General features: G+C 36.7%; 1 protein-coding gene across 1 annotated transcript in view; it reads left to right on the top strand.

Annotated features, from left to right (window-relative positions):
* The window catches only part of SNTG1 (syntrophin gamma 1), a 787,875-nt gene that overhangs the window by 578,626 nt on the left and 182,796 nt on the right, over positions 1-26,453 (top strand). The window contains exons 11-12 of the mRNA XM_057498090.1: positions 4,391-4,521; positions 18,183-18,312. Of these exons, the coding sequence (XP_057354073.1) occupies positions 4,391-4,521; positions 18,183-18,312 (261 nt within the window). The remainder of the gene's footprint in view (positions 1-4,390; positions 4,522-18,182; positions 18,313-26,453) is intronic.

Raw genomic sequence — 26,453 nt, 5'->3', positions numbered from 1 at the left:
CTGCCCCTCCCTTAAGGAGCTCCTGCCTGGGACTCAGGACCCACGTGCCTCCCCTGCAGTGGCTGCAGCCAAGAACTTGATGGAATGGAAAGGCGGCAGACCCCCCAAAGGCAGAGCCTTGGCAGATGGCACAGAGCCTCCCATTGGTCCATGTCTCTCGCCAGGTTGCTCCTGCCTCATTTATTGCTTCCCTCGTCCCCATAGGTTTCTCCTGAGAACTCTCCCTCCACATGTCACTCACACAAGAATCCCCATCTCACCTCTGCTCCTAAGACAAGAAGGAAGAGCTAATTTCTGTCAGAGTGTTTGGTAACATTTTTATTCTAATTCTCATCCTTGCACTCTTTTTAATAATAATTAGTAGAGAAGTCAGAGTAGAGGGTCTATGAGTAAGAAGAACTCACATTTGTTTTTAACTTATTCCATTGATATACACAAAAACACCTATGTAATTAATTTATGAATTCTGTCTCTGTATGTTTGCTTGATATAATGTCCTCCTTCAGAAAGACATAGTTAAAGCAAGAAAATCACTCAGTAATTCTATACAAGACTGTTCTACATAAATCCAGCCATATAAAATTTTAACAAACCAATTATTCATACATTTTTCTTACTGGAGTTATGTCTTTCTATTTTTAAGAGATACATTTTATTTCCTTTTTTAGCATGAAAATTGAACATTATTTTGACTTGCTGAAGATGTCTAAGTCCAAGGGAATTAATGATACTTATGATTTTAGAGAATAAGAATCATGACATAAGAAAATTCAAATAAAGCACATTAAAAATAAGAAAATAATCTCAATGCATTTTAATTAAATGAGTATTTACTGAGAACCTACTCTGTAGAAATATTCCTCCAGGTACCATGGAGAAAAGTTAATTAAGGTTCCTGACCCAAAAAGTTTAAAATTCAGTTCTACAGACAAATGCATAAAGTGAACTGTATGTACTACAAGTGGAGTAGGAACCATGGATACTAACATTCTAATACTGGAGAAAAGGGCTGCTAGAGACTTTGAACATACGACTTGATTGAGGGACCATGAACCAAATAATGGCCCTGTTGCCCATATGGGAAAGTCTTCGGTCCTGATGGGGTCGCACAGACTCCCACAGCCGGTGCTGTTCTGTTTCTCTTCCTGTCTTGAGTAGGCTCTGATGAGGTGGAGAGTGGAGGACATTTCTACTGACAAGTTTGTAAAATTAGGAGCAAAGGCATGTTTTCTTCTGATCCATCACTAAGTAACAAAGAACAGTGGGAACCTGGAAGGAAGTATGCATTGTGACACGTATTTTCCAAAGAATATGTGCATATTATAGAAAGTCTCCTTCAGAGAAACATTCAATCCCCTGATGTGTCTAAATCCTGAGTTCTCTCCTGGACCCAGGAAACTCCATTTTTTAATACCTATGCCTCAATTATTCTCTGAAGCCAATTTTGAGTAAAGTAGGCACTACTTTAGTTTTCTGAAACAGCATTTTAAACATATGGGAAAATAATTCATATTAACATCACTCCACTGTCTTGCATAAAAATATAGTCTATCTTTCTAAGGACTTGAGATCACCAAATTTTAGGGTATATGAATATCTGGTTTCCCAGCCAAGGAGAAAAGGAATTTGCTTTGTGCTCACTGGGAGACTTACTTTCAGATAATCAGCTAGCTGGATTCTGAGAAACATTTTTCTTAAGTGTATAACTTCAATGAATACTTTCTATGCCAGGTCCTCAACAAAATTTACATTAGCATTTTGCCCTGTATACAATTCTATTTTGGTAACATGATTGTTCTTGAGGTTATTGTGTGACAAGATACCTTGAAATGTGTTAAGTCTTGGGAAAAGAGTCTATTTTAAAGCAGAGACTATGAAAATGCTATCTTTCCCATTCATTTATTAATATTATAGGAAACAACATTTTTGGCATCAAGGAACAAATCTCTTGGAAAATAGCTGTTGAGGGCCTTAAAACCATAACAATCATTATGTTCTTAGATCATCTTTTTTCCATTTAAAAATAACTCTAGGACAACTATTACAGAAAGAAGACTAGAGAGCAAATTTATATTCTATTTTCATAATTCAAATAAATAAGGATAATCTTCAGAGGATACTAGGTATTCCACTGTAAATAGCATATCTGTAAAGTGAAATACATTAAGCTGGATCAGTTCAGAAGCTGAAAGTGACGTTTTATAACTTTGATACACAAAGACATCAAGCTGCGATGCTATCTTAGAGGAATGTCAAAGATCACTGGTGTTTTCATATCAACCAGTCTATGAAGTCTGTAAAATACGATTTGTAAAACTTATCATACTCACCAATGTTCCATTGCCCATGTCTTTAATATTCTTTTACATTTTCTATCCCATTTCTTTATAGAACATATAAAGTAAGGGGAACTATCTGTGCTTTTCAAGACAGATCAGGAAACATCTTTAAATAATTTGCCTAAAATTACATAGTGAAATTGTGAAATATTCAAGAGAGAGCTCTCAGTTATTCTTTGCATGTTTTTGCCTCCGATCATGACTGTTTAATGTTGGGTTGTGATAGGTCCCTGGGATCAGAAAGATGTAGGTCTGAGTGCCCCAGGCACTATCATTTGCAGGCTGGATGACCTGGGTAAATTCTCTACTGTAGACCTCTGCAGAAGCCCCTGGGCCCTGGATCCTGTGAGTGAATTCCTCCTGTAGCTGACATGGGCTTGGTTATAGGGCAGCTTGGTGAGACCTGGGCACTTAGACACTCTGTGGTCAGTTCTGTTCCCTCTGTAGGAACCTAATCTGTTAACCCCAGTGTCCTAGTCACACGGGATTATTGTTTCTTCATGGCTTTCATGCAGAAAAGGTGGGGAAGCAATAACTTAATGCTTCTTAAAGAGCATTATGTTTTTCCTTTGTTAGAAGAGCCTTCTGATAGCCTCATTTTTGGAGATAGGCACAGTACGGCACAGAGAGTTTAAATCACTTGCTGCTAGGTGGAAGGATTAGTTCACTGGGAAAGGTGGATCTTGAGCCCACGTGATCTGATTCTGATTCAGAGCCCAAGCCCTTACCACCCTTTGTACTGCCACCCAGCTGACCCCATGTCACATGCTGACCATCTATAACATCAAAACCAAGAGAAACATAAACATGGAACTAGGTTTGTGCCTTTGTAATTACCAGATAAGCATTAAAAAAAACGGTCTTGTGTCAAACGATAGGTGTCTTAGAGGCTAATCACCACTGGAGGGCCCCACTGAGCAGTTTCACCAGGTCACCCTTCTGGGTATTCTAAACTGCTCCCAGAATTTAGCAGGTTTTTACTAGCGCAAGTGGTGACAAATAACACAATGTCAAAGAACACTCAATCTTTTGTGAAAATAATGGAAGTTTTTTTTCTCCCAAGCAATTTTGAAGGAATTAATACCTGAAAGAGAATAATATTTCGACTAACAGGGTTTCAACATTTAGACTAAAATAGGTTCTTCTTTGACATCGTCACTCAAAAATTAAAGAATCTATAAATTAGAAAAAAGTCAGTGTCAACAGTTCCCAGATCAAATTGAGCCTTGAAATCCTTATACCCTGGGCTGTCACAAATACCCACACAAATACAGGTACTGGTCCCAGGAAGAAATTTCAACTGTGAAGCTGATAACAATGAAAGAAGCATACATCGTCATCAAGTAAAAGCTCATATTTTATTCAAATATATGTTTTCTCTATACATGAGAGAAAAACCCCACACTTCTACTGAAACTTAAAATACATGTAATTTTAAACCAGCAGTAGTTGATTCAACATAACGTGAAAACAATATGAGAAAAGACAAATATTTAATAAACATGAAAACCACGGACATGCATTTCCTTCAGTACTTTTTAAAAGTTGTTTTATAAGAATATTCATTCTACCTGAAAGTATGTACAAGTTACTGATACATTACAAAAACTTATACCAGTGTTTAGTGCTGAGCAGATACTCAGGAAATTTTGGCTAATTGAATGGACTACAACCCATTTTGTTTCTGTCACTCATTAATTCATTGCAGTTTCATTTGGCCCATCTATCCTGTTCTTGAGTGAATTAGGTCCTGTCATACCTTATTTTTCCTTCTTTCTCCCCTCCCCACATTTTTCATATGCTTTCACTACCCTTTTTAACCTCACTTTTCTTATAGAATTCCATTACTAAAGAAGTCAACAAATACAACTGTATGCTGATGCACATGGATTTCTGTGGTAGTCTATGAATGCCCTCTGAGTATCTAGGGGAAAAAATATCCCCCAAATGAAAAGGATTTGTGACACAGAAACTTAAACTACAGAAACTTTAAAAAAAAAACACACACACAAGAAAGAAAGAAAACAATACTAATGTTTGTATCTTTTTAGGACACATTGTCATGTTCCTCATGGCCAGCGTCTCCGGGCTTGCGATGGGAGAAGAGGTGGTGTGACCTGAGGCTGATCCCCCTACTGCACTCGCGCCTCTCTCAGTATGTGCCTGGGACAGATTTGTGTCGGTGAGTTTGTGTTACTGTGTTCTGACTGTCTGCTGATGGAAAATGAGACCTACAGTCAAACGTATAACTTGAGCGTAATGATTATGATTCCTACCTTCAGCACATCTCTAATAGTAGGAGGAAGAACTACAAAAGAGTTAGAATACAGTAAGCCACTTACAAATCTGACGGTGAACATCCTAAGCTAAAACCCAGCCTCTATTCCTAAATTATCATAATGGATTCAGTGCCTGGTTTTATTGTTTTGTTTTTTATTTCTTGTATTAGTTCAGTAAGTTGTTTTTCTCTCAAGGAAATGGTAGATTTCAGTGAAATAGCAAAATTAATTTTCTCATAGTTGATAGTCTCAATTTTTCTCTTTTTATCCTGGTCAGTTTTACTAAGGGATTGTAAATTTTATCAGTTTGTTTTTTCAAAGGACTAATTTTGGACTTTGTTGAAGCTCTTTATGTATGCATTTATTACAAATCATGAGTTTCTGTTTCTTGTTTCCATTCCGTAAATTCTCTGGCTTGACTTTTTGTACTTACAGTTTTTTGAGATGGAAGTTCTAGGGGTCCAGAAATGTCTCTGTAAAGCATTTTAGGCTCTGCAGGCCCTAATGTCTCTGCCAGAACTATTGAACTATTGAACTGTGCTTTTGTGTCTTGAAAACAGGTATAGACAATATATAAATGAATGTGCAGGACTCTTTTCTAATAATAATTTATAAAAACAGGGGCAGGCTGAATTTGGCCCATAGACAATAGTTTGTTAAGCCCTGGTTTGGTCATTAATTTTTCAGACTTTCTTTCCTAATACATGTAATCAGAGCTACACATTTCCATCAAAGTCTGCTTTAGCAATATCCACAGTTTTAGTATTACATCTTGATTTATTTATAGAATTTTTGAGTATTTCACTTTGTATAGTTTTACAAAGGGAGTGGTTGCTCTAGCTACTACAATATGTATACATATCTTATCACCCTACTGTTGTTAATGACTTACCACTTTGAATGCAATACAGAAACATTATTTCCATTTAGGCCCTTTTATCTTGCCCACCTGGTAAATGAAATTATTTTAATTTCCTATATATACATCAAGAATTGTATCAAGTGGTATTATGATTTTTGCTTCAATCATCAGAAGTGGTTTAAAAAACTCATGGAAAGAACAATAATCTATTACATTTAACCCAAGGCTTTCATAGCCCAACATTCTTCTTGAAGTTCCAAGCCTTCTGTTAACATTTCTATTCTATTTAGAGGATATATTTTAGCCATTCTTTAAAAATGAATTTGCTAATATAAAATTCTCTTGGTTTTCCTTTGTCTGAGAATATCTTTATTTTATTCCTAAGGATCATTTTCCTGGATATAGAATTTGGAGTTGACAGTTCTTTTCTTGTGCCTGAAAAATATTGCTCCACTGCCTTTGGATCTCCACACTCACTCAAAAAAAACATTTTGTTTTGTTTTGTTTTGTTTTATTTTATTCCCTTCTTTAGTTTTCAGAAGTTTAATTATGATGTTCCTTGGCACGGATTTCTTTGGATTTATTCTCCTGGGCTTCACTTAGCTTCTTAAATCTAAAAGTTTATGACTTTCACCAAATGATGGAAGTTTTTGGCCACCGTGCTTTCAAATACTTTGCCAGTACATTCTTTCTTCTCTTCTTCTGGCACTTTGTTGATACAAATGCTAGCATTTGTATTCTTGTTCCACAGATCCCTGAAAATGTATTCACTTTTCTGTCTGTTATGCAGACAGTAAGTTATATTGATCTGTATTCAAGTTTTTTTATTCTAGCGTCTGTCATTTCTACTCTGCCACTGAGCCCATTCAGCATTTTACCTTTTTTGTTGTTGATGTGTTTTTCAGTTCTATCATGTCCACTTGGTTCTCTTTTATAACCTCTGTTTATATTTTTTGCTAAAAATTCTATTTTTTACATTTGTTTCAAGAGCACTTGTAATTACTTGAAGTATTTTTATGATGGCAACTTAAAATCTTCATCAATCTCAATACCTCGTTCACCTCAGTACTGGTGTCTTTGGATTATCTCGGTGGCATTGATAAAATAAGTGACTTTTTAAATTTCCTTTTGGGCTTTTTGGATATTAAATTACAGGACACGGGGTTGTAATCTTTTCTTAGCAGGCAATCCCTTTGCGGAGGTGCAGTGTGAGACTGGACGGTGTGTGTGCCAAGTTCCCTGCTGACACCATCTCAGAAGCAGTGGAATGCCCACCGACACTGCGTCCCGGCACACGGCTAGGGTGTAAGGTGGCCCACCCCTCAGGCTCACCTACCGAATCCTGGTGGCAGGCAGAGGCCAGCTCCATCACCTCAGGGCCTTTGACTGGGGTGTCAGCTCGGTTCCCTGCTGCCTCCTGGAGGGTGGGTGGGCAGGGCTGATGCCCACTGCTTTGTTGTTACAGGGGGTGGTGGAAGCTGACTTTTCCATGGAGAGATCCTGCTTACGGGGGGTGGGGGATGGAAGGAGAACTGGAGGCAACCAGCCACACCTGTCGCCCCCTCACTCCTCCTTGGTGAGGACAGTGGGTGGACGCTGAACTCCCTGCTCCGCCGTGGTGGTCAGCACAGGCGAGGCAGAGCACTGACCGGCCCCACTTCCTACCACCTCACTCAGCCTCATTGCTGGGGTTGGGTACGGAGGCTCAGCTCTCTCCTGGACCCCACTGACTCTATCCTGGGGAGGAACTGGAGTGCTGCCTGCTTCTTTCAGGTAGGGGATAGAAGATCAGCTTCCTGCTTGGCCCTTCAAACACCACCAGATGGTGGAATCAGGATGGGTGGGAGACCAGTTTCCCATTCAGCTTGCTGAAACCTTAGGGAGAGGAACAGTGATTCCATTGACATTTGACTGGACTAGGGAAAGTTGTCAAAAAGGTCAAATACTTTTAGACTACTAATTTCCTAGTCCTTTAACAAGGTAGAATGGGTTTTCTATGGAGCCTTGTTTTGTCTTGCTATCGGTGGTTCTGGGATTGGAGGCTTCTCACTGTCGAAGATACATAGGAGGCAGTCAGAAAACCCAGGGCACTTGCTACCTTGTCATTCTTCAAGTCCAAAGTCCCTAGGCAATCAGCATTATTGTCTTACCATTCAGAGATGGCCTGTTTTTGTTGTTGGGTTATGTCCAAGGTTCTTTAGTTGTATGAGGGAGAATTTGGGAGGAATGGGGCTAGAATTGGGCTAAAATTGGGTATCCATAAGAACTGATATTAACATCTTTTTTTAGTATTCATTTAAGGATATTTTCTAATTTGGGTTATAATTACTTATTTGACACAAAGACTATTTAAAAGTGAATTGCAAAGTTGCAGAATATTTTTGGATTTTGTAATTACCTCTTTTGTTACTGCTAAGGACAATTTCATACTGAATGATTTAAATCCTTTGATTGTTGAGATTTAATTTGATCCAGTATATGAATAACTAGCAAATGTTATATATGCACTTCAAAGAGTGCATTACCATTTTCCTTTAGTGCAGTGTTCTATATATTTATATAAATATAGGTCATATTTCTCATTAAGGGGTTCAAATCCTCTTCATCACCAATGATATTTTTGCCTGTTTATTTTATCAGATATTGAAAGGTGTATTAATATCTCCTACTATGGCTGTACCTATTTTGTGACACTCCTTTTAGTGTGTCAGTATTTGCGGTATATATATATATATATATATATATATATATAATTCTGCATTCTTAGATACAAGCTGATTTAGAATTTTTATAACTTCCTGATGCATGACCTTTTATCATTATGAAATGTTCTGTAGTTTGAAATTGCTTCTTGCCTTCAAAAATTACACATATCTATTGGTTAATATTTACATTGTATATTTTATCCATTTATTTTCAACTTTTCTTTGTCCTCCTTCTATAAAATGTGTCTCTTCAGAGCTGTATATATATATATATATTTTCCTTTTTTTATCCAAAGTAACAATCTTAGTCTTTTAATTGGATCATTAATTCTAGTAAATTTTAACGTAATTACTGGTATATTTGGGACTATATCTGCTGTTTTAGTATTTATTCTCTATTCAGTACTCTACCTTTTTGTTTTTTATGATTAAATGTTTTATCTTGAGGTAACTGTTGATTCTCATATAGTTGTAAAAACTAGTACAGAGAGATTCCATTGACCCTTTATCTATTTTTCCAGGTGGTATCACCATGCAGAACTACAATACAATGCCACATTCAGGAAACTTACATTGTTAAATCTACTACTCATTCAGATTTCACATGTGTGAGTGTGTGTGTGCGTGTGTTTAATTCTACAGAACTCTGTCATATGTTCATTTTCTGTATCCACCAACAAAGCTACAATACACAGTTCCATCATCACAAAGACCTCCTGTTGCCCTTCCATAACCATGGCCTACCATGTCCCCAAACTGTGACAACAGACTGATCTGTTCTTCTTTGCCATTTGGTCATTTTAAGAATGTTATACAAATGGACACCTACATCATGTAACCTCATTGGATTGCATTCTCACAATCAGCATAATTCTCTGCTAAGTCTTCCAAGGTGTTACATTTTTCAGTTCATTTTTATTTCTGATATTGTTCCATTGTATAGATGTAGCACATTTTAAAAATTTACCCTTTGAAGGACATTTCAGTTGTTCCAGTTTTGGGCTATTCTAAATATTTATGCATACATTTTTGTGTCAACATACATTATCATTTCTTTGGGCAAGTGTTCAAGAGCTTAATTACTGAGTTGTCTGATAATAGCACATTTAATTTTTAAAGAAACAAGTAAACTGTTTTTAGAGTGGCTGTATAATTTTACATTCCCAACAGCAGTGTATAAATGATCCAGTTTCTTTATATTTTTGCCAGTATTTGCTGTATTGTTACTATCTTTTATTTTAGCATTGTGATAGGTATGTAGCAATATAAGACTGTGACCTGAATTTGCATATCCTAATGATATTGAACATCTTTTCATGTGCTTATCACATAGAATCTTTGGTGAAATGTCTCTTTGTCTCTTGACCATTTTGTGATTGGCTTTTTGTTTTTTATTGACAGTTGAGGTTTGAATTTTGTATATTTCAAGAAAATGTCTTTTTGTCTCAAAACACCAGTTTTTTATATTCTCCTTTTTTTAAAACTTTTTATGATAGTTGAATGATTTTACTGTTAAATATTCCTTCTATAATCTTGCTACATATACATTCTTTTATTTTGGTTATTGCCTAAATATTACTCCTTATGTCTCAGTCCTTTCAGACTGCTATAACAAAATAACACAGTCTGAGTGAATAAACAACAGTAATTTATTTCATAGTTCTTGATGCTAGAAGATCAAGGCACCAGCACAGTCAAACTCTGATGAAGACTGTCTTCCTGAGTCATATCTACTGTAGGGTGGAAGGGGCCAGGATCACCCTGAGGTCTCTCTAATAAAACAGCAATCCCATTCATTAGAGCTCCACCCTCATGGCTTAAGCATCTCTCAAAGACCCCACCTCCTACTACCATGGCACTGGTGTTTATGCTTTCTACATATGAATTTGAGAGAACAAACATTAAGACCATAACACCATATATACATGATTTCTTACAATTTAATATAATTTATTGATTTTGCTTCTTTCAAAAAAGCTAGAGACTTAGAACACTTTAATTTCTTTTCTGTCTTTGGGTGTATTTCTGATATGATTAGAATCATATATTTTTGAAAAATTCATCAAGGTGTATATTATTTTCACATAAGTATTTATTTAAATGTATCTTCTCTTTCTCTTTATTTCTTTCTTTAGGTTCTATTTTCCATCCTCCTTAAGAACTCTCTGGATATTTCCATTAATGACATTTTCTTAAAACATTATGTTTGTGTTTTGTTTTACTTTTACTTTAAAAAAAATTATGCAGATACATGATGCAAAAATCTTTAGCTAAATCAGTTTATGATAAAAAAAGAAATCATTTGCATTTGTCCAAATGAGTATTCATTTTTATTTTTATGACATCTCAACCCATCAACAACTTTTATCAATTGAATTAATTACACTAAATAAATATTACAGTAATAAGAAGTTATAAGTATAGGACTGCTCAGAGTGGATTGCACAGCAATTCAGAGTCAAGAGCTAATTTATTGTGCACTTGTTCATTCAATAAACAATGATTTAGTATCTGTAATTGGAAGGCATTGTGTTTGGTTCTTTCCCCGAAGGAACTCACAGGGCAGTGAGGGAAAAAAAAAAGGAAAGTATAAATTACTAACCAATGAGGACAAATACAGAAAATTGTTTACTTGGTTCCAAATTGAGGATTTTACGTGGTGGTGTGTTTTGCCCAAGGCCCATGATTTTAATTTCAATGATATAATACTTTAAATATGGAATTCCAACAGAGCTGTTACTGTCATATACTATTGTGTAATATAAATTAAAGTATCACAGTATTTTTTTTTTTTTAGTGTAAGATAGTTTATGTTCATCATATGGCACTGACCCCGATTTAGAAATATATATTTCAATCCTGAAGGGTTATAATGCTGCAGGACATTACAGTGTCAAGGTAATAGAATGGGACATAGAAGTTGTGGGGACTTTGACTGCTTTTTTAATTTCTAAGCTTTATTTTCCTTATGTGGAAAAAAAGGATATGAGGATGTATGCTGTTGAGTGTATAATATATATATATAATATATAAGTATATATTATGTATGTATGTGTGTGTGTGTGTTTGCATATTTTAGTTTTAGAAACATAGTTATTTATCTCTGTATGTCCAGTGGTTATCAGGCTTTATGGCCCAAAAGCACTCAATAAATATTAATTAAATGAGTTTTTTTGAGGGAGAATGCCATCTCTCTATTTTTTTTTTTGAGTAGAGCATCATCTATTGCATGCTTCTCAAGTACTCTGAAAATGAACAGGACTGAAATAAAGTCTACTGATTTGTGCTGTTATTTTGGAAAATTCCGGTGACAGCACAATTCCCAGTGCCCTCCCAAGAATGCTTAGCCTTTTTCTGCTGAGGTGTGAGGACATTTGGAGAGCTATGGGTGAAGTTTTGCATCTGAACAGTATGCAAGGGTGGTGGCTGTGAAAAATGTGCTGTTATCAAGAGTCTTATCAAAAGGGTGTCTAATGACAAAACAGACTATGACCCTGGTTTATAATAAGTACTCAATTTTTGTTGCTCATTGAAGGATTGGACTTTAAGGAATGTATATTTTACAGGATCTGAGGAGGAAGCAGAATTAGTGATTGTATGAAATAGGAAGAAGCAAGTAAGTAGGAACCATGACTGGAGACACCAGGGTTGTAAGGGCATGAATGGGGTTGATCATATCAACTACAGAAAAGAAATACCAAGAGGACTGAGAAAGTGGTTAGTTTTGAGGTGAATTTGGGTAGAATAATTGTTCCAATGAATTAGGCTGAGAAATGTTTTGCTGTAAGGCTGCTGGCAGGAGAGAAAGGGAAACCAAGTGTAGGGACCTGCTACTCGTAATGTGATGGGACAGAAGGCACGTCACATTCAAGGCACATCACACCACAGGTGTGGAGGGGAAGGAGAGGCCAGGGGAGGAGCAGCTTCCCTTCGTGGGGGTCCTACACCCTGGCTCTTCCATCTCTGTCTTCTTACATGTGGTCCACGCATGCGGCTCCTGAGTGAGTGAACTGGTTGATGTTTTCCATTTACTCAGTAGGCCAGCAAGTCCACAAGGCCTGTGCTCCGTGTAAACCAGGAATAGTCAAGATTTTCAAAAAAATATTTAATTGTACAGCATTAAACCCTACTTGGCTTCACCTACTCAGCAAGCTGTTGCAAGTGTGCCTTTTTCTAGCATGGTCTTCATATATACTCTGCCTGTTCCATGTTGTTGCATCACAGACTGGCTCCCTTACATGGAGGGCAAGGAGAGGCCAAAGAAAGAGGAAGACCACTCTAGTTGGTAGGTGGCAGATGGAATAAGCAAGGGAACTTACTCACAAGGCTTGGCTTGGGCAGTCACAAGACCAGTAGATGTCTGCCCCCACCTGCCAGAATCTTAAAGTTTATGGAGAGGCCTTACCTGGGCTCAGTCACATGTACCGTCCAGATGGTCTCAACACCACCTTCCTCTCTCAGGGATGAATCCTTGCAACAGCTCCCACTCTGTCCTATTTTGGAGGACAGACAGTTTTTCTCATTAGAGACATTCAGTGCTCTATAAAGACAGGCTTTGTCAGCTGTCATTCAAAACTTGTTGGGTGAGGTTAGTCAGGAGTTCTATGTGCACTATAATGTCCTCCAGGCCAAAGGAGGGGACAAAGATGGTGACCAAATGATTGTACCAGTGAAAAACAGAATATACCCACATAGCCTTGAGGAGAGGGAGTTTGTCAGCTGTAAGAACCTCACCTGGTTATCCATACCACACATGTTGGCCAGAGAAGGAAGCAATGTCCAATGTAAGGAGATGGAGTAGGTGTGGGATATGCCAGCAGGCCCCCATCTTCTACCTTCTTCAATGGTACATGTTCCATCCCAGGTATAATGCCTTTCCATAGGTCTCGCTTGCAGCAGGACAATGGGATCCCAGTGGAGACTGACTAATTCCCCTTAGCCAGGGGTGTGATGTAACTCACCATCAGGTGGGACACCCCCCTGCTCATTCTAGCAGATAATTCCTTTCCAGCCATGGTGGAGCTTGATGCTCTCAACAGCATAGCATGTGGGTCCACAGTGAGAGCTGGGGCGGTGGCTGTTTACCACAATCTCCATGTCTTTACAGTATTGGGTATTTTGGTAGTGTCCCCAGTCTGGCATGTGGAGCAATGGACCCTGCTTGTTGATCATTCAAATGTGTCAAGGCCTGGGGCATTACTTCAGTTTTCCTGAGCAAGGTGGTTTTACCTGTCAGTAACTTAATCTGCTGTTTCAGTATTATTCCATTCTTCTTTTCCACTAACCCTGCTGCTTGTGGGTCATAGTGGAAAAGGAATCTCCATTCAACATTATGTGCTTTTTCCCAGTATTGCTCATCATGATCTCTGAAATATGATCCCTAGTCATTGTCTATTTGACAGAAGTATCCATACATGGTGTTTAGCTTCTCTAATCCCTGTGACAGCAGCCTAGTTTGCTCAGAAACAAAAAAAAAAGCTTGGTTAGGCTAGATGTAGTGTTCACACAAACCAAAACATAGTTAGAACCCTCTCGGGGAGGAAAGTGGTCAATATAAGTGATTTGCCAATCCCTTACCAGTTAGGAATGGCAGTGAATAGCCAAACTCCCTTGGCAGCTGCCCTGGGTATTGTTTAGACACACATGACATGATGTTACTGAATTAACCAAGTCATTGTATTTTAAGGGTAATCTGGCATCCTGGGCAATATGCCATCCCACCCAGACACACAGTGGTTGCTCTTGCTGTCCACCCGATCGGCTATATCTATGGAACGGTCAGTTGTTAGGCCGCATTCGTGGACTAGAGCATAAGCTTCTTAATTGTCTGAGTGTGCCAGGAAACAGAAGACAGTGAGGGTTGCCTCAAGCGCTTACAGGCAAACCCAGATGTCTTTCTACCTACTCTGACTCCACAAGGACTTATTCGTGATCATCCACTGCTCAGCTTCCCATTCCAAGCCTGGGTTCCTTCCTGTAGGACATCCCAAGTGTGCATGCAAAGGGTTAACAGCCAGGGCTCCTAAGGGATCAGCAGCTGGACTCTTCTGAGTTCAGCTCACTGCCCACTGTAGGTTGTTCCTCTTTCCAGCCTTCCGTATATGAGGAATTAGTGAGAATTTTCCCCAGCACCCTCTTTACAGGTCATAGGGGCTGCCATAGAAATAGGGGTGGGGGCAACTGGAGCATCTCCATGCAGAGACGCATATGCACGTTAATGCTTTACCATCAGTGCAAAGGGCCCATTTACTGTTGCGGGGAAGGAGAAAAGAGGCGGGTCTCAGGCTTATCTCCCATGACACTGTGGGGCTGTGCAGGTAGCCTTGGGAAGCATCTCAAAGGTCCGTTGTTGCCTCTCCCAAATTGATCTTCATTATCAGAAACCTATACTTGTCAGTCTTTCCGTGAATCTCCTTGAAAATGAGGCATTTTTACAAGAACACTTTGGCAAAAGTATCGGAGTAAAATAATAACTACCTGTAAATGGCCAAAGACTCAAAAATGGCCATAGTTAAAGATCTGATGAAAGTTCCTTATACTGCAATTTACAAGGGTATTTGGCTATTTCTATGACACATTTTAAAACATTATGATGGATAAAACTATACAGGACATAACAGATTTTAGGAATTGCATACAAATACACCTAAAAGCAAGTTTAACATTGCATCATTTTTACTGGGGTGTTATTGACATACATTATATTAGTTTTAGGCGTTCAAAATAGTGATTCAACACTTATATACATAAGAAATGATCACCGTAATGAAACTAGAAACCCTGCCACCATGCATAGTTGTTAGAATGTTATTAACTATATTCCCTATTCTATGTGTTACATCCCCATAACTATTTACTTTATAACTGGAAGTTTATACTTTTAATCCCTTTCACCTATTTCACTCTCACACGTGTTCATTTGAGTTTTATGTCATTTCATATTTTGCCAGTTACAATACTGTCCTAACTGGTCTAAAAGGACCACTCCCTCCACAAATCTGACCTCTATGTAGAGTTCAGCAGGGTTTCTCCGTGGACTTAAACACCCTTGCGTGACACACAAAGTCCTCTTACTCTGAGCCTGCTGCTTTTCCATGCTGATCTCCCACACTCCCCCTGGATGTGCCAATCCAGCCACTCCAAGTGTGTATACATTAGTCTTCACAACTTTTGCTCTGTGTGTTTGAAATGCCTCCTGTCTCTGCCTTTCCTATTCACTCTTCACAAACTTAACATTTTCCTACATATCTCTTCATGTGGCATAAAATCCACAGTGACTCAAAACCCAAATTATTACCTGTGTTAATACTGAAAATTATTTATGAATTTTCATAGTGAGGTGAATATTTTTCATACCAAGGAAAACCAAGTTTGTATTTTAAATGAATAAACCTACACTGAAATTCAGCAACTTTTGAGAAATAATTTTCATTGTCACAGTAATGATTACGGATCCTTAGAAACATACTTAAAATATTGAGTAAGGAGTAGACAAAATAATCTGAATTTAAAACTTCAGATCATCTAACTCTTCAATTTTGTTACCTTTTTTGGCAAACGTGTGTGTGTGTGTGTGTGTGTGTGTGTGTGTGTGTGTGTGTGTACTAAGAATAATAATTTTGACTGAATATCCTCAAACCATTGTAAATATTATTAAAGTTTAATGTCTCACAATTCTAAATCAATGGGTAATCGAGTCTATTGATAAAGAAATTATACCATCAAGTAAGATGAAACAAATAAGATTTTTTACTATTATTATTTCCAAAGAATTGCATTTTCTAAAAGGTACAAATAAAAACAAAAGCACCTCAGTTCATCCCAAGTGCTCCATGAAAGAGTAAGTGGAGACATTCTTACTAAACACTTCAAATATTGCAATCAAAACCACGTTAATGGATTATTCAGAAGAAAACTATTCAGAGCTCCAATTATTTGTGAAAGTATTTGGATCCTGTCATTTACTCTATAAATACTTGTTAAATCTGTAAAGCATATTATTACATTTTCCTTTATGGGAAGTTGAGGCACATCTAAATGGAGTAATTAGCCAGTACTCTCATTTATCCAATTGTAGAGGCAGAAATATACTCAGACTGAAATCTTTATGATCAGCCTTATTTTATAACAGGCCATATGTGACAAAGAAACTGTTCAAATACTTCACTTATATTCATGGAAGTGTTTCCATTAAATCAACCTTTGAAACAGAATGTCAAAAGTGATGTATATTCATATATAAGCCTGGGTTTAGAAAAGAATAGTCACTCAGAATTATTCCATATAGGGACTACATAAAATATACGATTACATAGATTTCAGATTTCAAATCTTTGTGTTTTAATCAGCTAAAAATATCAAGCAGTGATGATTAATTTAAGGCACAGAGGACAAATATGTTCAAGACATGCTTTAATTCATGGCACATGAAGCAAAGGTTATGATAATCAGAGAGCGGAAACAAATGTATATTACTAAACTCAAATTAGCTCTCATTTTCCATGGATGGTTGAGCTTCTGTCTGTATATTTTAAATGTCTTGCTCACTGCTGAATATCAAAATTAAAGCTTAAAAAGTCATGCGAAGTTGTAATACTCTTCCTATTATGCATATTTTTTGTCATAAATTCAAAAGAATGTTATTTCATAGCGACAGACAGTAGTTGTACTTCTTAGATGTTTTTCATGTGTTTTTAAGATAAAACAAATAATTATATTTGAACACTTCCCTGCTATCAGTTGAAAGTGGTCAAGGATATAAAAGTAAATTTCTCAAAAATGTTAATAATTTGGATGCAGAGTGCCTTAGAAGTAAAAGGCTTTACCCCGTGCCCAGCTCTGAGGCACAGACTGCTCTTCCGAGAAGGCAGTGAGGACACAGGCTTAGTGATGACATTGAGCCAGACATATGCTCTGTGGCTGACTAGGGAAGTGAAAACATGTATAATATCTACAAATAGCTAGTTGTAAAGCTCATAAAAGACAGTAAGGGCATGAACTTAAAGGAAAATATATAAATTTATGCAGTTTACATAGCCTTTAAGTAATGAACTATAGAACTTTGCCATTGCTTTGTAATTTGCTGGGTTTTAAATATAATGTGTGCATTTTCTAAAGTGTATTGTGTTGGACAACAAGGTAATTCTCAAGCATGAGGCATTCCATTTAATGTGGGGTTTCTATCTATATTTGTCCATTAAGCTTATTTCTAAAAGTGCAAGAACTTGATACAGAAAAAAAGTAAATCTTTAAAGCCATAGGGAGCCACTTAAGATTCTATAGCACTTTGGTAAACAATTTAGGATGGCGTAATCTACTTTTCTCTAAAAAGCAACAAAAAAGTCAACAGAAGGCCATAGGGATATTTAGACTGGCTATTGCATTTTAAATCAAAGTTGGTTGTTAACAAAATGTGTAACATTCACATAAATTTAGACCATGAAAATTCAGATTTAAAGGTGAGCTATGAATCTCTTGTCCCAAACTGTCTTTGAGAAGATGAATAAGCTGAGATTGAAAGTGGTTAAACAACTGACAAAATGCTGCTGGTTATGACATAAAGTGATATTTATATGATGTTTAATATTTGTATGATTTTTTTAATCTTTCCAATATAAATCAGAAAATGTATTGAAAAAAATTTCAATAGGAGATGTTTGTAGCCAGACTAATAGATAAACTTCTATGTATATTTTTATGGTAAACTGGGAAAAGAACCTTTCTAAAATTTCTTACACTTCCATTTACATAATACCTCTCAAAGGTGCTCCAAATTTATCTGCATTTCAAGATTTTGTCTAATATTTGAAATTATATGTTGTCTGGGTTCATCTTTAGTGTTCCATCTAAACAGAAATATTCATAAAGAGAAGCAAGCAAATGTGAATTGGAAGCTATATTCATATTGTGTGAAGGAAGAGCTATCAACAGATATTTCAAGTTGCAAATAGGTAAATGAGATGATGTTTTGATCTGATCTGTTCTGACATATCTGCAGGCAGAATGCTTTTCAAGTCATTGCTGTGGATGGGGTCTGCAGTGGGATCATTCAGTGCCTATCTGGTGAAGAATGTATTGACTGGCTACAAGCAATAGCAACTAATATTTCAAACCTCACAAAGCACAATGTAAGTAGTGATTCAAGAAATACCTGGAGTTATGCAGCCTTGGTAAATTCAGTATATATGTAATTTTGCATCAACTTTCTGGGGTTGATCTAAGAATGAGCCATTTCACATCCATCATGAAAGCCATTCTGGAAAACTTACTTAAGGGCAATAATTTTATCTTGAGAGTTTAGCCTGATTTATCACTTCAAGAATACCTTCACATATACATTTCCATGCACAAATATAAACATCTACATTAGTTAAATAAGTAGAAATAAATATTTAGCATGTAATCACTAATGTGTATATATATGTAAAGTCATTCTGGACTAAAGCAGTACTGAATTCAGAAAGCATTAGTGATATTCCTTTAATGATCTTAGAATTGCAGCTGGAAATGTTTGCCGTGCTGGGAGCGGAGAGTGAGAGGAGTCACCGTGGAGCTGGAAGCTCTTACCTGAGGCTGTGCTGGCACAAGAATAGTTAGATGTCATCGTGGGGCCCAGAAATCAAACCTTAGAGCCATGTCTACATTGCTAGGAAAGGTTTCTCAACTTTTTCTCTTCCTGCTCTAGGCTTTTCTTCTTTCCCCAGTCTGTTTCTTTATTATCTCTATCTTCGTATTATCACTATTCTTTAATAACCAAATCAAATTGTTTCTCCCCCTTACTTCTAGGGGAAGTATAATGTAACAAAATATCCAAAACCATAAACCACATTGAGTTTTGATGTAGGTCATTGAGGATTATTTGATATCAGTTAAAGATTATTCTGTTTTAAAAAATACTAAATATCATCTATGCCTGTGTCAATCTCTCTTCTGCCCACAATTCTTATATGCCTTGTTGGAACATTTAAGAAATCCCAAGGGAAGTTCAGAGGTCTAACATGTAAATGGTCTAGCAGAAATATGTAAGTCTTTCACCAATTCATGAACATACAAAACTCTCCTCACATATATGACCCTCCAGACATAAACATCTTTGCTTTGAAATCTAAGTAAGAGTGTAGCAAATATTTCTTCTTAAAATGTGAAGGACCAGCAGCCACTAAACACAGCAATGCCATCATAAACGGCTATGCCCCCGTCTCCTAAGGGGATGTTGAAGTGGATGTCTGGAAGTGGAATTGATAGACATGGCTATGTACTTGTTCCACACTTCCTGGTAATGCAAATGTTTTCCAGTTGGCTGTGTAATTTACTCTCTACTCAGTGGCTGACCATTCTCTTTTCACAGATCACCTCAACTCTTGGTGTCACCAGTTTTTTTAATTTTTGGTTATTTGGTATGTGTGAAATTATATTGCACTGTGGTATTAATAAAGGCAGATGATTTTTTTCCAAAAAATGGTGCCAGATTGGTACAAACACACCAAAACTTAACTGGTAACCTCAACTAACAAGGAGGCCTAGTTTGGACAATAGTGATCCCCCAAACCCAGTCTTTATTAATCTGGTTGTGTCATCATATTAAAGCCATAGAAGATGGCGAGAGTTTTCAGACTGGCAAGGACAAAAACACCAAAATACAGTACTTTTCTAAGGAGCATGCCTCTCCCTCTCATGCTTTACCTACATTTTTAGGGCTGTTTCTAGGGTTAAAGAAAAAAGAAAAATACCTCATGAGAGTATTGCCTCTTATTTCATCACATGCAAAAATTAGAGAACCTAAAAATGAGCCATGATCCTATATTTATAAAAAAAATTTTGGAAGAACAGAATGTTAAATTTTAAATTCAAAGCTTTTTTCTATTTATCTACATCCAAATTTGCATTGACCCCAAATAATCCTAGGCATACTCTTATGAAAATTATGTTTCCTTGGAAGATATGTTCAGCTAGAATACTGTGACCCAAAAGACAAGCATTTGAAAAATCAATGCTATATTTAAAAAAGCGATAATGCAAATGTCTCTAATGTCTGTAAGGATAAAGAAGAACAAGAAGGACAAGTCAAATTTTACTTTTAGTGTTTCAACCTTGTGAGAAATGCTCATCATGAAACTTAAGAAAGCAGACAATTCTCCCATCCAATGTTGTTTCAGCAGCTGGGAGAGCCATGCAGAATGATAGAGCCATTGCTCTACTAACAGTTACCTAGATGTTCTTTCTCCTCCCTGTGATCAGAAGTTAAGTAAGTGTCCTTGGACCTTGAGCTGAAAAATTATTAGGCATAATAACAATATGTAAAAGTTGTATTGACTTCAGTGAAGGCGTAATGACTGTGTGGATGATACAATGGATACAGTGACTAGACTGATTAGTATAAAGAAAGGATTAGACAGATTGAGAGTAGCTAGAAAAGTTTTGTTTAGAGAGCTGGATATTTTCTAGTCCTCTTAATTTTCACTCTAAAAAAGAAACTAGAAACAATATGTTGTATAAGGATATATGTATAGGCCTATATAAATCTTGACTCTTATTAATAAGTGTAAAAAGGAAAATACTGAGATAAACATCTGAGGAAATTCTATTCAGGAGATTAGCATGCATAAACATAAATTTAAGAAAAGATCAACTGGAAAATGCACATAAAAGAATAAGGTAAAAAGTTTAAAAATAATTTTACTGAAATTATATAAAATATATATGTACACATGATTTGGAAAAAAGAATATTAACATCTTAATATTATAGAAACATTTTTTAATAATGAGTCATATTTTAATATATGGACCAGTTGAAGAATAGATCTTAGAAAAGTTAAAAAGAAAGCAAACAAGGAAATAAAAACTACTGGAGTAACTATAACAATATGCCAACCACCTTCTATTCTCTTTTTCTGGTGTCTGGCAGTAATAATTCTGTGGAATAGGGACATTTTCATAACTACTTTTGTGGAAATTCTGTAACCATCGTGGCTATCTGAAAATTTTCTTTTTCCAGCAGGTCATTGAACATAATAGTTACAAGTATTTGGACACACTGTTTTAATTTAAATTCATTGTTATTCAAGGTGGCCCCAAGATATCTACAATGTATTTAGTAAATGGTATACAGTAGGAAAGGATGCTTTGGGGACTTGTCTTAAAGCTGTGCTTGCACAGGGGCTCATGTATTTTATTTAAATTATATGATCACACAATGGGAAGGGAGGAAGGGCAGAAGCTATGGTTTAGTGTGCTGGGTTCCAGCTAAAACCTAAGCCAGCTCCCATTGGGCATTTTGCTATGATTTTGGGTAAGGAAGACTTGAATATATTTGCAAAAATTAAACTCTTGAATTGTGAAAACAAGACTTGCTCCAAGTAAATACTTTAAAAAAATGTTTTTCCATTCTTTATTATTTCACCAGATACATGATCAAGTATCTGTAGGAAGTCATTACCTTTTTTTTTTTCTATGACCAATTCATTTGAAATAATTGAAGATCTTGAAGTATGCTGGTGCTGTAATGGGATGAAACTTGAGAACCTGTCGGGGGCAGTGTATTTTGTGTGTGGCAGGAATGTGGATACCCAGAGACCAGCCAGCTTTGACAAGCTGGTTTCTACAATGACTCCTAATTAGCTCCCCTTGCTGGGAGGCACACCCTTATGGATCCTGTCCTCACTGGGACTGGATATTGAGCTTAGATGGAGATGCTCGCCTGTTGAAATTTCAGAAGATACTGCAGTTTCCACAGACTTGATTGTAGCCTGAGAAACCCGGAGGCAACCAGCTGGCCACGCCTGGGTTCCTGACCTACAAAAAAACAGAGGCAGTGAACATGTGCTGTGTCACTAAGTAATGGAGTTGTTATGCAGCATAAGGACTGTGTTCACACCCCTGCTGCTTCCCGCTGGAGGCTCCAAGACAGAATCCTCCCTTTCCTCATCCATCTTCTGGTAACCATCAGTGTGTCCTGGCTTCCGAGGCTCATGCCACAGCACTGCAGTCTACACTTCCACACTCACATCCCTCTGTGTGCCTGTTTTCCTTCACATGTCGCTTATAAGGATACTTATTGAATTTAGATAATCCAGGATAATCCCACCCCAAGATACATAATTAATTACATCAACCAAGATCCTATTTCCAAATAAAGAAACATTTGAAAGTTCCAGGGATTTGACTTGAATATATATATTTTTGGGGGGATGGAAAAGGGGCAGTCATTTTTTTGGACTACTGTAAGAATGAATTGGGGAGACAAAAACATGCTTAGATTCATACACTAAATTCTGTCTTGTCTTCCATGGTGGGAAAGCTATCTGTTGAGTTTTCAAGTTTTGATTCCACACTGCTAGGGGGTGAACCCAGAATTTCTCTCAGTTCACACATGGAATTAAGGTGTCCCTTCCCCACCTCACTTCTCTATAGGATTTCTCCCACACTCTCTGGGTCCCAGAGAATATCTGTCCTTGATCTTTCCAGAAAGTCAGAGTTTCTCTCAGAGTTTAGCCTCCTGCATTGTTGTACATTTCCTTGTGGGTGGGGCCTCCCCTCAGGGCACAGTAAAAGGAGAGAGAGGAAATGATATGGGATTCTCCTATATCAGGGACCCAGGTTCCAAGTTCCTCACCACATTCATATGAGCAGCTGTTCCACAGGCTGGCCTTGGAGCAGGGTCAGGGAACAAAAAAAATAAAATGTCTTAAGTGTTCTTTTCAGAACTCCTGACTCATAGAGGGTCCCTTCCCAGGCCTCTGGTGAGAAAGATGGGCTTGTATCACAGTTTTGTTGTTCATGATCTAATTTATCTTGATCTCATGTCAACTCTGGAAGATAAAGGAAGCAAAAACAAAACAAAACAAAAACCAGAGAACCACTATAATTATATTAATTATTATCCCCAGAGTCTTTGTTATTTTCTTAGAGATTTTTCAGGTAGTTGCCTTTTGTATTTTGCCCAGTGCATTTAGTTGTGGTCTGATGGAGAAATGGGCTACAGTGGGCTTATTTCTTCTCAGTTAAAACTGGAAGCAATGGCTACTTGCAATAGAAATAAGTGTCAGCAGAAAGGCAGTTGAAAAATATCTGCACTGTACTGAAAAAAAATAAATGCTATCCTATCTTGACATATCTATAAATATCTTTTAAGAATCCAGGTAAAATTAAGTAATTTTCAATCAAATAGAAAGATATAGAAAATTCAACAAGAATAGACTTTTAATAAAAGAAATATTAAAGAGTGTTTTCTTAAGCAAACAAAAATAATTCCAGATATGAGCTTGGAGATGTGGGAAGCAAGGAATAGGGAGGAAAATGGTAAGCATGTGAATGAATCTCAGTGGAAATTTTCTGTATAAAACAATAATAATGGTTTTCTTGAGGTATTTAGATGAACTGAATTGCATTATATTACAAAAGTAACATATATGTGCAAAGGAGGTAAATGTAGTTAATATTAAACTCTAATATGTTAAAAATGGATGTATTATTTACTATAGAAAGACCTAACATAATAGTCAGAGTATATAACTTCCAAATTAACAAAGAATAAGAGGAAAAATAACATTAATATAGTAAAAGAAGACCACAAGGAAAGAAAAGGGAAGAAAAATAAAATAGAACAAGTTGGACAAGTAGAAAGCACATAAAACAGTAGCAAATTAAATAAATATACATGTAATATTTGTAGTTGAGCTAAATGGACCCAACTATCCAGTTATAAAGATTGTCAGACTGGAAAAAGATAGTAAAGTCCATATATTTCTTACCAGAGAAAGTATAAAATGAAGGTATTGGAAGAATGAAAATAAAAGTGTAGAAAAGTGCAGAGCAATCAATAAAGAAAGGTGTGGGAGCTTTGCTGATATCAGCTAAGTAAGGACACCACAGAAATGCAGAGAATTATTAGAGAATACTATGAAAAATTATATGCTAATAAATTGGATAACCTAGAAGAAGAAGATATCTTTCTAGAAAAATGCAACCTCCCAAGACTGACCCACAAAGAAACAGAAAATCTAAACCAACCAATTACCAGCAATGAAATTGAACTGCTAATCAAAAAACTACCAAAAACAAAACTCCAGGACCAGATGGATTCACTGCTGAATTTTATCAAACATTTAGTGAAGACCTAATACCTATCCCCCTTAAAGTTTTCCAGAAAGTAGAAGAAGTAATTCTCCCAAATTCATTCTACAAGGCTGGTATCACTCTAATACCAAAACGAGGCAAAGACACCTCAAGAAAAAGAAAATTACAGACCAATATCCCTGATGAACATAGAAGCAAAAATAATCAACAAAATATTAGTAAATTGAATTCAAAAACACATCAAAAAGATCATCCATCATGATCAAGTAGGATTTATTCCAGGGATGCAAAGATGATACAATATTCAAAAACCCATCAACATCATCCACCACATCAACAAAAAGAAGGACAAAAACCACATGATGATGTCCATAGATGCTGAAAAAGCATTTGACAAATTTCAACATCCTTTCATGATAAAAACTCAACAAAATGGGTATAGAGGGCTAGTACTTCAACATAATAAAGGTTATATATGACAAATCCACAGCCAACATCATACTTAACAGTTAGAAGCTGAAAGCTTTTCCTTTAAGATCAGGAACAAGACAAGAATACCCACTCTCCCCACTTTTATTCAACATAGTTCTGGAGGTCCTAGCTGTGGCAATCAGACAACACAAAGAAATAAAAGGCATCCAGAATGGCAAGGAAGAAGTTAAACTGTTGCTGTTTGCAGATGACATGATATTGTACATAAAATACTCTAAAGAATCCACTCTGAAACTTCTAGAACTAATATGTGGATTCAGAAAATTTCCAGGATACAAAATTAATGCACAGAAATCTATTGCATTCCTATACACTAACAATGAACTAGCAGAGAGAGAAATCAGGAAAACAATTCCATTCATAATTGCATCAAAAAGAATAAAATACCTAGGAGTAAACCTAACCAAGGAAGTGAAAGACCTATACCCTGAAAACTACAAGACACTCATGAGAGAAATTAAAGAACATACCAATAAATGGAAACATACCCCATGCTCATGATAGGAAGAATTAATATTGTCAAAATGGCCACCCTGCCTAAAGCAATCTGCAGATTAAATGTAATCCCTATCAAACTACCAACAGCATTCTTCAATGAACTAGAGCAAATCATTCTAAAATTCGTATGGAACCACAAAAGATCCTGAATAGCCAAAGAAATCCTGAGAAGGAAGAATAAAGCTGTGGAGATTACGTTCCCCAACTTCAAGCTCTATTACAAAGCCATAGTAATCAAAACAATTTAGTACTGGCACAAAAACAAACCCATAGACCAATGGAACAGACTAGAGAGCCCAGATATAAACCAAAGCATCTATGATCAATTAACATATGATAAAGGAGCCATGTATATACAGTGGGGAAATGACAGCTTCTTCAACAACCAGTGTTGGCAAAACTGGACAGCTACATACAATAGAATGAAACTGGATTATTGTCTCACCCCATACACAAAAGTAAACCCAAAATAGATCACAAACCTGAGTGTAAGTTATGAAACTGTAAAACTCTTAGAAGAAAAACATAGGCAAAAATGTCTTGGACATAAACATGAGCAACTTTTTCCTGAATGCATCTCCTCAGGCAAGGGAAACAAAAGGAAAATGAACAAATGGGACTACATCATGCTAAAAACCTTCTATACAGTGAAAAACATCATCAGCAGAACAAAAAGCATCCTACAGTATGGGAGAATATATTTGTAAGCAAGATATCTGACAAGGGGTTAGTATCCAAAATACATAAAGAACTCACATGCCTCAACACCCAAAAAGCATATAATCCAATTAAAAAATTGGCAGAGTATATAAACAGACCATTTTCCAAAGAAGAAATTCAGATGGCCAACAGGCACATGAAAAGATGCCCCACATCACTAATTATCAGGGAAATGAAAATTAAAACCACACTGAGATATCACTTTACACCAGTTAGGATGGCCAACATCGAAAAGACTAGGAACAACAAATGCTGGTGAGGATGCATAGAAAGGGGAACCCTCCTACGCTGCTGGTGGGAATGTAAAATAGTTCATTGTGTAAAGCAATGTTGAGGTTTGTCAAAAAACTAAAAATAGAAATACCATATGACCCAGGAATTCCACCCCTAGGAAATTACCCAAAGGAAAAAAGTTCTCAGATTCAAAAGGACATATGCACCCCTATGTTTATTGCAGCACTATTTACAATAGCCAAGATATG

Source organism: Manis pentadactyla, chromosome 3, assembly GCF_030020395.1.
Source record: "Manis pentadactyla isolate mManPen7 chromosome 3, mManPen7.hap1, whole genome shotgun sequence".
NCBI classification, from domain to species: domain Eukaryota; kingdom Metazoa; phylum Chordata; class Mammalia; order Pholidota; family Manidae; genus Manis; species Manis pentadactyla.
Note: the sequence above shows the minus strand (reverse complement) of the source record. Positions and strands in the feature narration are given on the sequence as shown.